The sequence below is a fragment of the Clarias gariepinus genome, chromosome 18 (genome assembly GCF_024256425.1).
Source record: "Clarias gariepinus isolate MV-2021 ecotype Netherlands chromosome 18, CGAR_prim_01v2, whole genome shotgun sequence".
In the NCBI taxonomy this organism is placed as follows: Eukaryota; Metazoa; Chordata; class Actinopteri; order Siluriformes; family Clariidae; genus Clarias; species Clarias gariepinus.
Window position 1 is genome coordinate 866,306 of NC_071117.1, and position 17,897 is coordinate 884,202.

At 42.2% G+C, this 17,897-nt stretch overlaps 1 protein-coding gene across 1 annotated transcript in view; it reads left to right on the forward strand.

Moving 5' to 3' along the window:
* LOC128506724 (integrin alpha-L-like) overlaps positions 1–17,897 on the forward strand; it is a 91,411-nt gene that overhangs the window by 14,710 nt on the left and 58,804 nt on the right. The window contains exons 5-7 of the mRNA XM_053477290.1: positions 2,942–3,089; positions 3,267–3,405; positions 4,796–4,860. Coding sequence (XP_053333265.1) covers positions 2,942–3,089; positions 3,267–3,405; positions 4,796–4,860 — 352 coding nt within the window. The remainder of the gene's footprint in view (positions 1–2,941; positions 3,090–3,266; positions 3,406–4,795; positions 4,861–17,897) is intronic.

Genomic DNA, 17,897 nt, shown 5'->3' on the forward strand with positions numbered 1-17,897 from the left:
ATCTGCTAATTTTGTAAATTGTTCCCTGGTCTTCTTATTTTGTTTTGCACAAAAAGAAATAATCTGCCCCCTTAGATATGCCTTTAAGGATTCCCAAACTGTAGAAGATGACATACCTGGAGTTTGATTGACATTTAAAAAAAACTCTATCTCTGAACTCATAAAGCTCAGAAACTTCTCATCTGACAGAAGTGAGGAGTTAAATCTCCAAGGACGATAGTTAGGCCCTGCACTGGGGATATGGATTGACAGAGTCAGTGGAGAGTGGTCTGAGATCACTATGGCTTTATAATCCGAATCTGTTACAAGAGGCAGAAGCCTTTTATCTACAAGAAAATAATCTATGCGTGAAAAAGTATAATGTACTGGAGAATAAAATGAGTATTTTCTTCTAGTAGGATTTCGAATACGCCAAACATCTGCCAATCCATAAGCCTCCAGGAAACTTTGTATAACTTTTGCTGATTTGGATTTGGGCGAGTTTTTTTTAGGGGAACTGTGATCTAACACAGTGGAAAGAACGCAGTTTATATCACCTCCTATGATAAGGTGGTGGGTTGTCATATTAGGGATCCGAGACAGAAAGTTAACAAAAAAACCTTCATCATCCCAATTGGGTGCATACACATTGGCTAGAATAAGTGGGAGCCCGTATACTTGCCCAACTACAATAATATAGCGGCCAGCAGTGTCTGCATCTACAGTAGTTGCTACAAATGGTAAGTTTTTATTAATCAGGATAGCAGCCCCCCTGGCCTTTGAGCGGAAGTTGGAGTGATATACTTGTCCGATCCACACCTCCCTTAATTTAGATTGGTCACATGTGCGTAAATGGGTCTCCTGAAGAAAAGTAATATCAGCTTTGTGGTGTTGCAAATGAGTGAGGACTTTTTTCCTCTTTACAGGATGGTTAAGGGATTTAACATTCCAACTAACAAAATTAATCAAACAACCATTAGTCTGTCTAAAAGAAACACCTGTTTTTGTCATGAAAAGTTAATAGTGCAATAGTGAAGCTGCAGATTTACACAAAATAGAATAGAGCCAGGAAAAAAGAAAGAAAGAAAAAAAAGAGAAAGAGATTTTTTTTAAAAAGTACTGCTGACTGGCCTGAACCCTAACCCAATCACCCATTAAACCCAGGTGATTAACCCAACCCACACCAACAAATCCACACACTGTGCGTATCTGGATCCTACTAAGCCAAAATCAGGCTCTCACTAAACCATCTTATAGGCTTGTAACAATAAAATATACGGACAAGTCTAAACATTAACTAGTCAACATCATCCTTATTATGATTATAAAGCGTTAATTACAATTAACTTTGTACTGAAACTAAAACAGAAACTTCAACATAATTACACTAACTTGTGATAAACCACTATAGTTTACCCCGGTCAGTACCGTGTTTACGTCCATGTGCCAATATGAAATATGAACGTCCTTCAGGAGTTAAGGACTGGCTTCTGTAGAAGTAATAACACTGTGCTTAACGTAGTGCATGGCTTTATCCGGATCAGTGAACATCTTGTCCTCACCCTTATAGGTGATACGGAGTCGTACAGGATACAGAATGCCGAAGCGCACACCGTCCTGTCCTCGTAAGAGTTTTCTAACCTCGGTAAATGCCGCACGAGCCTTGGCCACACTCGGAGTGTAATCGGGAAATATAGCTATTTGCTCCCCGTTAAAGTGAAGTGGACCTCGGGACCGGGCATGGCGCAGTACCTCCATACAGTCCTGATGGTAGTGTAATTTGGCCACAATGGTGCGCGGTTTCCCTCCTTGCTTCTTGGGCCCAGAACTTCTATACGAATGGTCAATAAGGAGGTCCTTGTCCATCTGCAGTAATTTAGAGACAGACGCGGTGGAGCTTGACCCCGGTTCTTCCGGAACGCCTAAGATTCGAATATTACATCTCCGCATTTTCCCTTCCATGTCATCATACCTGGCTTTCAGTTCGGTCATTTCTGCCTGCAGGCTCGTTATAGTAGTTTGCATTGAGACCATTTTATCCGACCATGTAGACAGTCCGCCCTCCATGTCCCTCACAGAAGCCTTAATCTGGTCCATCTCTGCACGGGTTGTCGCAACGCAATTGGTGATTTCGGCCTTGAGCGTCTGTAACTCACCCTTAATGGAGTTCAGTTCTTCGGTCAGTGCACTTTTCAATTCTTCCTTAATAACAGTTATAATGTCACTCTTGAGGGACATAAGAATTTGAGATTTGAGGTCTTCGACATCCATTTTTTCCAATTTTGAGGAGGATGAAGTAGTGGCGCGGCTTGAGCTCGGCTCACTAACGGGGCTGAGGGCCGAGGGTGCGCTGGGCCTAGTGCTTGATGATCCGCTGAATTTGTATTTTCTTAAGCTCGCAGCCATAGCCGACACCGAAAAAAACTAATAAACTTGTCATGAAGTTATGACTACGTATTACTGACCAATTAATGAAATAAACTAGAAATTAAAAAAAGGATTTTAACATATTAAATGTTATTGTTCAGCGAGAGCCCGACAAAACACGTCCTACTCCATAATAGGCTCTATAGCGCCCCCGATTAATCATCTTTTAGACTGACACACCTACTTATTTTTTTTTCCCAGGAAAAATCTGTCAGGCTTCATGCATGTTTTAAGTAGTATATTATGTAATATGTTGCATTTTTACTTTTTAGACATATGTTTTGATTTTTTTTTTTACAAATATGGTAAATAAACCAAACTTTTTTCATAGCAGTTTGTTGTAATAGTAACACCTGGAAATCTGAAATCTATCTAAATAATGTCCCTAAGGCTTAGAAATATTATTGCACTTATATAAATATACTACATATGTTAATGAACTAATCCAGCCTGACCTCCTTAATGTGGTTTACAGACCTTCAGACTGTAGAGTGTTCAGTGATAATGAAGTAGAGTTTTGGTGTTTATTTTCCAGTGATCATCTGTTTAATAATAATAAGTCCGGTGCGAATCCTGAAGCTAAAAAAGCCCTCGTCATCATCACAGATGGAGCTCCTGCTGATTTAGACAATAACGTGATACATCGCTGTGAGGAACAAAACATCGCTCGCTTTGTTATTGGGGTGAGTCAGTAATGCACACAGACCTCATCACCTCTCTATCCTCCATCCATCCATCCATCCATCCATCCATCCATCCATCCATCTGTACACTTATCTCTCATCGTCTGTCAGTCCATTCAGTGTCTCTTCTCTCCCTCACTAATCCAGTGCTGTAATGAAGTTGTTTCTCATCATTAGGTGGGGCATCAAGTCAAATTAGAGAAGCTGGAAAAGTTTGCCTCAGAGCCGAAAGAGAAGAACACCATCATGATTAACAACTACGCTGGACTTAATGGACTTTTGGATAATTTACAAAATAAGATCTTTGGCATGGAGGGTAATGAAAACCCTGTGTGTAAAAGAGAGAGGGGTTGGGCTGGTCTAATAATTAAACAATCTGAGCAGAAGCATTTTTTTTTTCAAATAGCTAATTATATCAAAGTGAACTTTGTAAATATGACCATGCAAACAGAATTTACACATCGGATTAAAATTTCGTTCTTCAGACCCCAGATGTGCACAATATGTGCAGTATAGTGTTTTTAGTGCAATAAATGTATGTAATGTAAAGTGCAAATGCAAATTGCAGCATGTGGTCAGCAGCAGTGGAGTTCCCGTACCAGACTGAGAGGCTGCTAATGAGGATGCGGCTTGTGGTTCTTCCTGAAATCCACATTTATTTCTTTTGTTTTGCTGACATTAAGTTGCTATACTGAGTAAAGGAAAATATGAAACAGGGTTTAAATAATTAACTTAAAGCTTAATATAAATATGTAAGAAGCATTTATTAATTAAACAGAAAACTATAAATGAAAAAAGGGCTGAATATGTCTCATCCATCAGTTTTTAATTATAAACTCTAAAATAAAAAGAAAGTTTTCAAAATAAACTCTAAAATAGGAAGGAAGCAATGTTTATAACATCTTAAATAAACAAGTAACAAAGACAACACAGGAATTTATAGTAACTATGAATATACAAGCTAAATGCTTTTTTGTGTAGTCCTTTACATTTAAAAATGTTAAAAAGGATATACACTACCGTTGAAAAGTTTGGGGTCACCTGCAAATTTCTTTGTTTTTGTTTAGTGATTTATTTTTTACATTCTACAACAATACTGGGGATTTCAAAACTATAAAATAACATATGAAATTAGGTAATTATGTAACAACAAGAAAAACAAGAGTTAGTTGTTATTATAAGACACAGAGGTCAGCCTTTCTGTAATAGTTCTTGCAAGAACAGTATTGTCAAGTGCATTTGCAAAATCCGTCCAGCACCGTAATGAAACTGTCTCTCATGAAGGCCGTATTCATTATATTGAGAATGTTTTTATTTCAACAGACCATTGTATTAAACTGGGCAAGTTTAACCCACTACAGAATGTTTATTTTACATTGATAAACCATCACACCAAGAGATTTTGATTGCAATGATTTGGGTACATAATGACCTTTAGGTTATTACAAGCAGTAACACATGGCTCAGGGAACTGTATAATTATTTATATTGAAAATTGTATGTTATTGTAACTTATTTAAAATTTATATTTTGTAGAAAGTTTATTTGTAACCTTGTGCAAATCTTGTAAAAGCTTGTTTTAAAGCTTATGCCTTAATATAAGTAATATAATAATAATAAAATATAAAAGGTATAAAAAAATATGAAAATATGTGTAAAATGGATAAATTAATTTTACTAATGAATAATGTGGTTTGTGTGTTCAGGAACTCGGGGCATGTTGTTTGGTAAAGAGCTGTCTCAGAGTGGATTCAGTGCTGCAAGTGACAAGGTATTGTAACACCTGTTTATCTTACATTCAGGTTTCACACTCTTCCTTTACCATTAGGGGGTGCTAAGCTACCATGTAGTTAGATGGCATGAAGAAGGCAGCTTGTGTTTGGGAGAACGAGACAGGGGTAGCAGCAGCTCGGAGTAATGGGCGTGCCGAAAGGTAGGGGGCGTGCCGAAAGCTCTTCATGATTGGTTGCACAAGTTGCCTATTTAAAGGCTATGTTACGACCTCTATCGGAATCATAACAGGCTAATATTAAACGCTATTGTTCTTTCTAATGCGTTTTAGTAATGCAGCCAACATAATCCTTCATATTAAAATTCCATTCTTTTTCTGTAAAATATCAATATTACAAATATTCCTTTCTAAACATTCTACTGCGTTGCCACGGGTTACTGACGTCATCCTCGCGCGTTTGAGTCATGGTCGTGGCTAAAAGTGATATATAGCTCCAGCCGGAAAATAACAATAAAATGAATTGTTATACCTATTGGATCATTTTCCACGTCTAAACCCAATCCTTTCTGTAATACAAAAAGTTTTGTTGTTGTACAGTGAGAGAAAAAAAAAACCTTAGATTGATGTGGGCACGCTCAGTAGAGCTCGAGCTGTATTCCTTCTAGCCTTAACTGTATTAAACCCATAATCAAAATCAAATTACAATTATTTAAAGAATATAGTACCACAAACTGTTCATAAAATTTAATGTAATTTTAATATTTTTGGAATATTATTAACTTTGTATTGGTTGAACAAGACCAAAAAAAGTTACAGAATTAGTCATTCAGAATGTTTTAAACTGACGGTTGTTTTACTAAAACTGTCATGATTCTTCTGTCTGCGTTTGTGCGGTCGTGGCATAATTTGCAGGAGGCGAGCTGGCGGTTCAATATCGGCTTTTATTATTAAAGCAACACATAAAACAAACACCGACTTAAATCATACACTAGATAACTACAAAGAAAGCTAGACCGTCGTAGTGGCATAGCGGAGGTCGCTCCCCCAGACGTTTTTTTGGGGGGCGCTATCACCATCTCGACCGAGCTGGCGGAATGGCTGGAGGACAGCGAGGAGCAAGGAGAGAGAGAGCTCTTGCAGAGCTGGGAAGGCTGCAGGCTGATCGAACCGGCGGACTGGCAGGAAGACAGCGAAGAGCAGCGAGAGAGAAGAGCACGGCGCAGCTGGGAAGGCTGCAGGCTCGCCATTCGGCGGACGCCGTTCAAGGGTGAGGCAGAGGGAAGATACACGGTCCCAACCACCAGCCAAGAGGCACGGGCCGAGGAGGCCTGGCAGAACGGTGACGAGGACTTTACGGAGGAGGACTACACGTTGTTGGCACAGCGGAACAGAGAGCGCATTTCCGACCTGCGGGAGCAGGTGGCACTACTCCAAAGGCTGCTCGTCCAGGTTCGAGAGAACTGCGATGTAGCTCCGGTCACTCTCCCTCTCTCTAATCTGGACGACGCGCTCCTCCTCCCGCTCCCGACTGTAGTCAACGCGGAGGTCTACGTGCCGCGGCTGCCAGACACGTCTACTCCTCAGCTGCCGCCTCTGCCAGACAGGGGAAACGTCGCTCCCGCTCCACAGCCGCCAAGCGTCGTGAGCGGCGCTGCCGATCTGCCGCCTCCAAGCTGCATGAACAGCGAGCCAGCGCTTCAGCCGGGCTGCGAGGACGGCCTGCTGCTTCCTCCGCCTCCCGGCTTTGAGGACATCGCGCCAGCTCAGCAGCCGCCGATGGAGACAGCGATCGACGCTCCGGCTCCTCAGCCAGACTTCCAGGCCGGCCTGCTGCTTCCTCCGCCTCCCGGCTTTGAGGACGTCGCTCCAGCTCCGACGCCCAGCACAGTGAGCGTCGCTCCAGCTCCGCCGCCGCCGCCGCCCAGCTCAGCGAGCGTCGCTCCAGCTCCGCCGCCGCCGCCGCCCAGCTCAGCGAGCGTCGCTCCAGCTCCGCCGCCGCCGCCGCCCAGCTCAGCGAGCGTCGCTCCAGCTCCGCCGCCGCTCCAGCTCCAGCTCCAGCTCCGCCGCCGCCGCCGCCCAGCTCAGCGAGCGTCGCTCCAGCTCCGCCGCCGCCGCCCAGCTCAGCGAGCGTCGCTCCAGCTCCGCCGCTGCCGCCCAGCACAGCGAGCGTCGCTCCAGCTCCTCAGCCGCCGCCGAGCGTCGCTCCAGCTCCTCAGCCGCCGCCGAGCGTCGCTCCAGCTCCTCAGCCGCCGCCGAGCGTCGCTCCAGCTCCTCAGCCGCCGCCGAGCGTCGCTCCAGCTCCTCAGCCGCCGCCGAGCGTCGCTCCAGCTCCTCAGCCGCCGCCGAGCGTCGCTCCAGCTCCTCAGCCGCCGCCGAGCGTCGCCCCAGCTCCTCAGCCGCCGCCGAGCGTCGCCCCAGCTCTTAAGCCTAGCCCACGAGAGGGGATCGACCGCCTCGGTGTTGGAGGTCCGGACTGGGACCGCTGGGGAGGGAGTCCGGGTCCTCCGGTAACGCTCCGGAGGAGCGTTTTTTAGGGGGGGGTACTGTAACGGTAACCCCTAGAGGGCGCCAAAGCGCCTGGGTTTGTTTGTTTTATGTTGGTATTATGTTTAAGTTGGACCGCATGTCCCAGACTGCACCTCGGTCAGGTGACGTGGGAGTTCACCTGAACCGAGGTAAGGTAATTAAGTTGATTATAAAGAGCCTGACTGGAGCACAGTCAGGCGTCTAGCTTTTGTTGCCCTTATAGTATTATCCTTTGGTAAAGTTCTATGTTGTGTTTATTTTATGTGCTTAAATAAAAGCATATTACTAAACCGCCAGCTCGCCTCCTGCACATTATGCTACACTTACGCAGACATCAGAGGAAGGTTCGTGACAAAAACTGCATAAAAACTAAAAACATTCTTGTTTATACTGTTTTATATTGCTCTTTAAAATGTCACTTTACTCAACTAAAATAAGCACACTTGCACTATTCTTATTGCACTGTTCCGTTTTTCACCATATCAGCCTTCTGTGTTGTAAACTGTCCCTTTTTGCAGAACAGTAACTCAATTATCTTGCCACTGGTGTTCTCCAAGTTATCCAGTGTTATTTAAGGGTTTTTTTTAGGTTTATTTAAGTTTTTTCAGTGTTATTTGTAACAAGGGTTGAGAGAAATGTAATTTCAATTCTCTATATGTATGCACTGTACATGTAGCAGAATTGACAATAACGTTGACTTTGACATTGCCTGATAAGGACAAATATTAGATTAGATTCAACTTTGTCATTACACATGTACAAGGCAACGAAATGCAGTTTAGGTCTAACCAGAAGTGCAATTAGCAGAAAGTGCAGGATAAAGGTATAAAGTCTTGGTACACTTAAGAGGGATATGTGCAGGGAGAAACTATGGGTAACTACTACAGAAGGATATTATACAGATTGCTGGTAACTATACTTATAAATTTACAATAGATGGGCCGTATATACAGGTTGTTAATAACTGTAGTTGTCACGAACTGGGTGTAGTGGCAGGTGGTGATCGCCGTGGGCAGAGAAAGCAGGCATAGAAGCAGAGGGGTTGTTTAATAAAAAAAAAGAGTCTTTTAATGAAGAAAAGTATACGTAAAGACTCAAACAAAAGAAGAAACAAACTCAAACAATACTTAATAGCTGGTGCTAACAGGGGCTCTCTGGCAGGACGGATAAATAACACGTCCTGTGGCGAGACACAGGCAGAGGGACACATAACAGGACATACAAACTATGCGTTGAGCTGAAACTGGACACTAGAGGGCGACAGGAGACACTAGAGGGCGACAGGAGACACTAGAGGGCGACAGGAGACACTAGAGGGCGACACGTAATGACTAGACACCGGAGAGGGACGGGACTAGGGCTAAAGACAGCTAGGCATGGCTTTTAGCTAAACATGGTTAAGCTGTGCTTAACCATGGCAGTCAGCTACACATACACCTAGCTAAGCATGTCTTTAGCCCCAACATGCACTAAGCTACACTTACCTAATAGCTTAACACACACTAGGGAATGGGGGCACAGAAACACAGACGAAGGATACCCAGTGGCTAGGCGAGGCGGCCCTCCCAGGCTAGGCGAGGCGGCACTAACAAGCTCGGCGGCACTCCAAAGCTAGGAGGGGCAGCACTCTAAAGCTAGGAGGGGCGGCACTCTAAGGCTAGGCAAGGCGGCACTCTAAGGCTAATCGCACTGGGACACTAGGGGGATAGGAAACACAGGACAGCTAGAGACACAGAGGGGGTATGGCTAGAAGCATGCTAGTTACGGTAACTCAATTTAGATTTTAGCTAAACACGCTCCTAGCCAAACACACACCTAACTACTTACCTGACTCTAGCTAAACACACAAGAACACAGGAGGACAACAACCACAGTACTTGTGTACATTTAGGACAGGACTGAATCAGCTCCACAAACACAGACACACAAAACATACACAGAAACATTGCCACTAAGAGAGCCCAAGTCAACACAACTTAAATCAAACTATAAACTAAACAAAGAACAAAACCAACCAAAAATGCCCACACAAATGACAGTAGTAAAACCAAAAATGCTCGACCCAGTTTCTTCTTCTTCTTCTTCCTCTGGTGTTTTATGGCGGTTGGCAAACCAGCTTTATGGTGCATTACCGCCATTTGTCTTATTAGCTGTTTTCACCAATGAACCAGGTAAAGAAAAGTCCTGCTGATTCGCCTTTTTCATTGACTGAAAAAGACGATATCTCTCTTTGTTATATTTGGTACATTGGAGTAGAACATGTTCAACTGTTTCTTGTTGATTACAGTGTCTACATTCCCCAGTCGGGTGCTTGCCAATTCTATATAATGTGCTGTTAAGTCCAGTGTGTCCAATTCTAAGGCGTGTAATACTATTTTCTTCCCTTCGATTCCTACTCCCTATTCTCCCGGCATCTACGGATTTTTGTATATTATGTAAGTGTCTGCCTGTTTCATGGTCATCCCAATATGTCTGCCAAACGGATTGTGTATATTTTCTGATGTATACTTTCGCTTCGGCTTTACTTAACGGAACACACAGATCTATTTCCTTTATTCTTAGGGATTGTTTAGCCAGAATATCCACCTTCTCATTTCCCTCCACTCCAGTATGAGCAGGAACCCAAATGAATTGTGTAGATATGCCCTTAACTTTCAGATCGTACATTTTGCAAAATATATTATAGACAATATCCATCCTGGCTGATGACCTACCAGATTTTATACTTTCAAGTGCTGAAAAACTGTCAGATGCAATGACACTATTATGTATTTCCATTTATTCTATCCAATTTAGGGCCAGTAGTATTGCCAGTAACTCTGTAGTGTATATTGAGAGATGGTTGGTTACTCTTTTCTTAACATAGCCCTCACACATTGGTACATACACTGCTGCGCCTGCACATCCTGTTTCAGGATCTTTGAATCCATCTGTAAATACAACCAGTGACTGTGGGAAATGCTCCTCAAAATACTTCTGCACTATATACCATTTTGGAATGTTATTAGGATTGTCATTTAGCTTCTGCTGTATTTGAAGATCTACTGCTGGCAAAGGAAAAACCAGGGAGGAATGGGAGAGAGTGGGACTGTATCACTATACTGCAATTGATGTAGTCCTTCGTTTCTTGCTTTCGCATCACCTATCCACCCAAAACTCGTGTATTTTGTTTCATTGTGTTCCCAGCACTCTTTTAATATACTTTTGACAGGATGTTTTTCATTTTGTCCTTGGAGACTGACCCAATATGCCATCATTAATTTTATCCTTCTGATTCTTAATGGCATTTCTCCCATTTCCACTTGCATTGATGACACCGGGGATGATTTAAATGCCCCACTGCATATTCTCAGGGCCTGAGCTTGCAATACATCTAATTCCCTGAGGTTTGATTCTGCTGCCGACATGTAAGCTATACACCCATAGTCAAGAACAGATCTCATAAGTGCCCAATATATGCTTTGTAGAGATGTCCTACTTGCACCCCATTCTTGCCCTGATAGGCACCGAAGCATAATGATGACCTTTTTACACTTGTCCTTAATTTTGTTCAGATGCACTTTCCATGTCATTTTTTCATCAAACCAAACCCCAAGGAACCTAACAACTTTTACTTGCTCCAGTTGTTGTCTATATAGATATAGGGAAAGAGGTGAAATTTTGTGTCGCCTAGAGAAACATATAACCTGTGTTTTTGCAATAGATAATTTAAATCCCCATTTATTAGTCCACTTTTCCACTTCATCAATTGCGGCTTGCATTTTCTTATTGACATATGGTATATTCCGGTCTCTAATCCACAAAGCCCCATCATCAGCGTATAAAGATTTTCCTACGTTTTGTTCGACCTGAGTGAATATATCATTAATCATTATATTGAATAATAATGGACTACACACACTACCTTGTGGGGTACCATTCTCTGCAGTATATACTCTGGAGTATTCTTCACCTACCCTAACTTGTATTTTCCTATTAAATAAAAAATCCAGAACCCAATTATATGTTCTACCATTGATTCCCAAAGATTTTAATTTTATCAATATTCCTTCCTTCCAGAGCATATCATATGCCTTCTCCACATCAAAGAAGACTGCAATTACTACTTCTTTGTTGGTCTGTGCTTTCCTTATATCTGACTCAAGACATAATACAGAATCCATAGTATTTCGACCTTTATGAAACTCACTCTGATATGGAGATATAAGATATCTGCTTTCCAGGAAGTACGTAATTCTTTCTGTAATTATCCGTTCCATGATTTTGCATAAATGTGAAGTCAGGGCAATTGGTCTGTAACTAGAAGGATCTGATGGGTCTTTCCCTGGTTTAAGGATAGGTATTATTATTGCTTGTTTCCAGATTGAAGGCAGTTGTCCAGTGTCCCAAATTTGGTTAAACAAAATTAAGATTATTTCTAATGTGTTCTCCGTCATGTGTGCCAACATTTTATAACATACTCCATCCTTCCCTGGAGTAGTTTGTCGAGCACTAATTATGGCTCTTTTTAACTCAAACATGTTAAGCGGCAAATCTAAGGGGTTTTCTGACACCTCGTCTTTTTGTAAAATATTAGGGAATTCCATTAAGGTTCTGATCCTACTCTGTCTGGCCTCTATTGTAAGATTATCAGAGCTATGGACTCAAAAATGTTTGAACTAAAAGTTCTGCTTTTTCCTGATTGCTAACAGCCGTTTTATCTCTATTACTTATCACTGGTATTTCATCATTTTTCCTGATCCCCCCATTCTTCTGATCATGCCCCAAACATCTGACAATTGTACTTCTCTTTCAATACTACAACAATATTGTCTCCAAAATGTACGTTTTTGTATTTTAATTGTTTTCCTAACTTTTGCTTGAGCCCTTTTATATACAGTAGAATCAAAGCCTCCAGAGAATGTTGTTTTTTGAGTTTCCTAAATGTTTTATTTCTTGCTTTTTTAGCTTCTTTGCATTCATTATTCCACCAGGGTACACTCTTAGGACTTAATAATTTCCTTAACTAATTTATTATTAAATACATCTATATCCCTTTGATTCTCCTCTCGAAGATTCACCAATCTTTTTTCACAACTTACTTTAAAAGCTCCCCAATTTACATTCTCTAGTTTCCATCTAGGAATTCCATTCTCTTTTTCAAAACATATTTCTGTACCAACTTTAATCATTATCGGGTAATGATCACTCCCTACAGTATTATCTTTTAATACACCCCAAGTGCTAATCCCTGCTATTAAACTAGATACAAATGTTAGGTCAAGAACGGCTTCTGTATTATGTATATTATTATATCGCGTTCCTTCTCCATTATTAGTACATACTAGATATTTATCATCAATAAATTCTTCAATAAGTAGGCCGTTTGCATCAGTACTCTTGCTTCCCCATAGTGAATTATGCAAGTTAAAATCCCCACACCATATTACGCTATTTTGTTGTGATCCCACAACCTTTTCTACACTCTAAAAACAAATGGTGCTATATAGCACTAAAAGTGGTTCTTTGGCTCGTAATCATAGGGGAACCACTTTTAGTGCTATATAGCACCTATTTTAAAAGGTTGGCACCTTTGTCAAATGGTTCTATGTAGAACCATCAGATGTACCATGTTCCACTTTTTGGGAACTTGACACCCACTCTTGAAGCTATGGCACAGTTGTCAAATGGTGCTATATACCATTACAGGTACCTGTTTGATCTAAAAGTGCTCATTATTTTAAATACAACCATAGATAAGTAAATGTGCTCATAAACGACACTTTTATTTAAAAGATGAATTATATTCAATCATATCATATCATTCAATCAAAACATAAATAATACATAAATAATCTTAAACTTTAAAAGCCTTATAATTTAACAAGTCAGGGAAGAAATATATATTAATAAATAAATAAATAAAAATATACACGCACACACATATGCATTAGAGTAGAACTCGCAATGCAACAAGGTTTACAAACACTTACTGTAGCCCTGTAATTCGACTGAGTAGTGAGTGAAATGAAAAAAACTTCTTAAACACAACCAACTGCAAACGTAGTTGTATATTCTAAATTCCAGCAGTGTCTTTAATTGTTGCAGTGCACTAAGCCCTTCAGGATCTCTTAAACAGGAGAAAGTGGAACTAGAAGACCCAAAAGATGCAGAAAGAATATCGACTCCTAATCTACTCACAGACTGAGTTGTACACCCTTTTTACAGTGACAGGAAGTCTAGCTGCATCTTTCAATTTCAAAACAACACACTCCAAAAAGGTCAATGTCTTTTTTAGTCCTTTAGGATACTCGATTCCAAATGCAAAATATATGCACAACAGGTGGCCCAGTGCCATTGAGATTTCCTCGCTTTCATTTGTAATCAACTGGCAGCCCTCTGCAGCCCTTAAGCAGCATCTTAGGTGTTTGGATGTCAGAAGGGCTGGTCTGGGCATGGCCCTAAGGAAGAGGGCATAATAGCATTAACCATCTTCTCATAATTAAAGGAAAACATTTTAAGTTAAATACTAATCATTTTACCTCAATCTACACTAAGTACACCATGACAAAAAAAAAAACTGAATTTTAAAAATGTCTACATTTACCAAAAAAAAAAAAAAAAAAGAACACAATAGAACATTTGCTTAAGTCCAGTTAGGCGTTGATCTACCACTGAAATTATTTTAGAAACATCCGTATCTTTTGCCCACTTTCTGCAACTCTCTAACACAATTTTTTTGGTCATAACCCATTTTATGTTTACTCTGATTACAAAAAAAACAAACAAACTAATATTTGCAATTAAATAATTTTCATAATTTCCAAAAAATGTGCAATAAGTGTAGGGCTTTGATTAGATTATGCTTCACACACTTTCATCAAGTGTTTATGGCTCACCTCAACTTCAAAAAGCAAAGGCAAAGTAGAACAGACATGTATTAAAATATCTTCTTCTTTGTCTTTCGGCTGTTCCCTTTCAGGGGTCGCCACAGCGAATCATTTGCCTCCATCTAACCCTATCCTCTGCATCCTCTTCTCGCACACCAACTAACTTCATGTCCTCACTCACTGCATCCATAAATCTCCTCTTTGGTCTTCCTCTAGACCTCCTGCCTGGCAGTTCCAACCTCAACATCCTTCTACCAATATATTCACAATCTCTCCTCTGAACATGTCCAAACCACCTCAATCTGGCCTCTCTGACTTTATCTCCAAAACATCTAACGTGGGTTGTCCCTCTGATAAACTCATTCTTGATCCTATCCATCCTTGTCACTCCCAAGGAGAACCTCAACATCTTCAGCTCTGCTACCTCCAACTCTGCCTCCTGTCTTTTCTTCAGTGCCACTGTCTCTAAGCCGTAGAGCATCGCTGGTCTCACCACTGTCCTGTACACCTTTCCTTTCATTCTCGCTGATACTCTTTTATCGCACAGCACACCTGACACTTTTCTCCACCCATTCCAACCTGCCTGTACCCGCCTCTTCACCTCCTTTGAACACTCTCCGTTGCTCTGGACCGTTGACCCTAAGTACTTAAAATCCTGCACCTTCTTTACCTCTGCTCCCTGTAGCCACACCGATCCTCCTGGGTCCCTCTCATTTACACACATGTATTCCGTCTTGCTGCGGCTAACCTTCATTCCTCTGCTTTCCAGAGCATACCTCCACCTCTCCAAATTTTTCTCCACCTGTTCCCTGCTCTCGCTACAGAGCACAATGTCATCTGCAAACATCATAGTCCATGGGGACTCCTGTCTTACCTCATCTGTCATCCTGTCCATCACCAGAGCAAACAAAAAGGGGCTTAGAGCCGATCCTTGATGCAGACCCACCTCCACCTTGAACTCTTCTGTCACACCTACAGCACACCTTACCACTGTCCTACAGCTCTCATACATGTCCTGCACTACTCTAACATACTTCTCTGCCACTCCAGACCTTCTCATACAATACCACAGCTCCTCTCTTGGCACCCTGTCATACGCTTTCTCTAAATCTAAAAAGACACAATGCAACTCCCTGTTACCTTCTCTGTACTTCTCCGCCAGCATCCTCAAAGCAAATACTGCATCTAATGTACTCTTTCTAGGCATAAAACCATATTGCTGCTCACAAATGCTCACCTCTGCCCTTAACCTAGCTTCCACTACTCTTTCCCACAGCTTCATTGTCTGGCTCATTAGCTTTATACCTCTATAATTGCCACAGTTTTGCACATCTCCCTTGTTCTTAAAAATTGGCACCAACAGACTTCTCCTCCATTCCTCTGGAATCCTCTCACTCTCCAAGATCTTGTTAAACAAACTTGTCAGAAACTCTACTGCCACCTCTCCTAAGCACTTCCATACCTCCACAGGTATGTCATCAGGACCAACAGCCTTTCCACTCTTCATCCTCTTCCACGCCCTTCTTACCTCACTTCTACTAATACTTGCTACTTCCTGTTCCACAACAGTCACCTCTTCTACTCTTTGTTCTCTTTCGTTTTCCTCATTCATCAACTCCTTAAAGTACTCCTTCCATCTTCCCATCACCCTCCTGGCATCTGTCAGTACATTTCCATCTCTATCTTTAATCACTCTAACCTGCTGCAGATCCTTCCCATCTCTATCTCCCCCTTTTACTCTTTCTCTCTCTCTCTGTCGAGCTACACATGTCGTTCCTGAGCTGCCAGTGATCCAGACTCCCTCTGCCCTCCGGACCAGTCTGACCCATCCTGGTGCCCCGCTTCTGGCTGAAGATCTCGTCACATGGATGCCCCGTGTGTCTCTCTGGGATGCGTCTGGTGTCTGGGAATGATTCTCTCTACCTAGAAAATGGTTCTGGCCTTGACTGGTGTTGGCAACTGTTTCTCTGGGGACTTGACAGTTCGATAGTTCATGACTGGAACTTCTTACAAGTCTACCTGGGTCTTCAATAACTACCTGGACTCCATATTAACATCAATTAACATCAGCTATTATAGCTGAACTGCCTCCCACCCTACACACTGTATAAATGCAGATCATTTACTGCTTTCTGTTTCACCCAAATGAGGATGGGTTCCCTGTTGAGTCTGGTTCCTCTCAAGGTTTCTTCCTATTACCATCTCAGGGAGTTTTTCCTTGCCACTGTCGCCCTCGGCTTGCTCACCAGGGACAAACTGACCATTTTGATTCATACAAATTCACATTTCATACAAACTTAAATAAGTCTTTTGACTATGTAAAGCTGCTTTGCGGCAATGAAAATTGCTAAAAGCGCTATACAAATAAAATTGAATTGAATTGAAAATATCTCTCTGCCTTGCCAACCTGTACAGATCCACCTCTCTCTCCTTACTGTCTAGCCTAGCATACAAGTCCTCATATGCTCTTTGTTTGCCCTTTGCCACCTCTACCTTCACCTTACTCTGCATCTCCCTGTACTCCTGTCTACTCTCTTCAGTCCTCTCAGTGTCCCACTTCTTCTTAGCTAGCCTCTTTCCATGTATACACTCCTGGACTTCCTCATTCCACCACCAAGTCTCCTTGTCCACTTTCCCCTTACCTGATGATACACCAAGTACCGTCCTACCTGTCTCCCTGATCACATTGGCTGTAGTTGTCCAGTCAACTGAAAGCCCCTCCTGACCACCCATAGCCTGTCTCAACTCCTTCCTAAAGACTTCACAACATTCTTCCTTTCTAAGCTTCCACCACTTTGTCCTCTGCTCTGCCTTTGTCCTCTTCGCCTTCCTCACCACCAGGGTTATTTTACACACCACCATTCTGTGTTGTCTGGCTACACTCTCCCCTACCAACACTTTGCAGTCACTGATCTCTTTCAGATTACAACGTCGACACAAGATGTAGTCGACCTGAGTGTTTCTGCCTCCACTCTTATATGTCACCCTATGTTCCTGCCTCTTCTGGAAGAAAGTATTTACTACTGCCATTTCCATCCTCTTTGCAAAGTCCACCACCATCTGTCCTTCTACATTCCTGTCCTGAAGACCAAACCTGCCCATCACATTTTCATCCCCTCTGTTCCCTTCCCCAACATGTCCATTGAAGTCTGCACCAATCACCACTCTTTCACCTCTGGGGATGCTCTGCATCACTTCATCTAACTCACTCCAGAATTTCTCCTTCTCTTTTAACTCACATCCTACCTGTGGGGCATAGCCACTAACAACATTGAACATTATCCCTTCAATTTCCAGCTTCAGACTCATCACCCTATCTGATACTCTCTTCACCTCTAGAACATTCCTTACAAACTCCTCTTTCAGAATCACTCCTACTCCATTTCTTTTCCTATCCACCCCATGGTAAAACAATTTAAACCCTGATCCTAAGCTTCTAGCCTTACTACCTTTCCACCTGGTCTCCTGGACACACAGTATATCCACCTTCCTTCTCTGCATCATATCAACTAACTCTCTTCCCTTCCCTGTCATGGTCCCAACATTCAAAGTCCCTACGATCACTCCTAAACTCTTGCCTTTCCTCTTCTCTCTCTGCTTTCGAACACGCCTTCCTCCTTTCCTTCTTCGACCAACAGTAGCCCAATTTCCACTAGCACCCTGTAGGTCAACAACACCAGT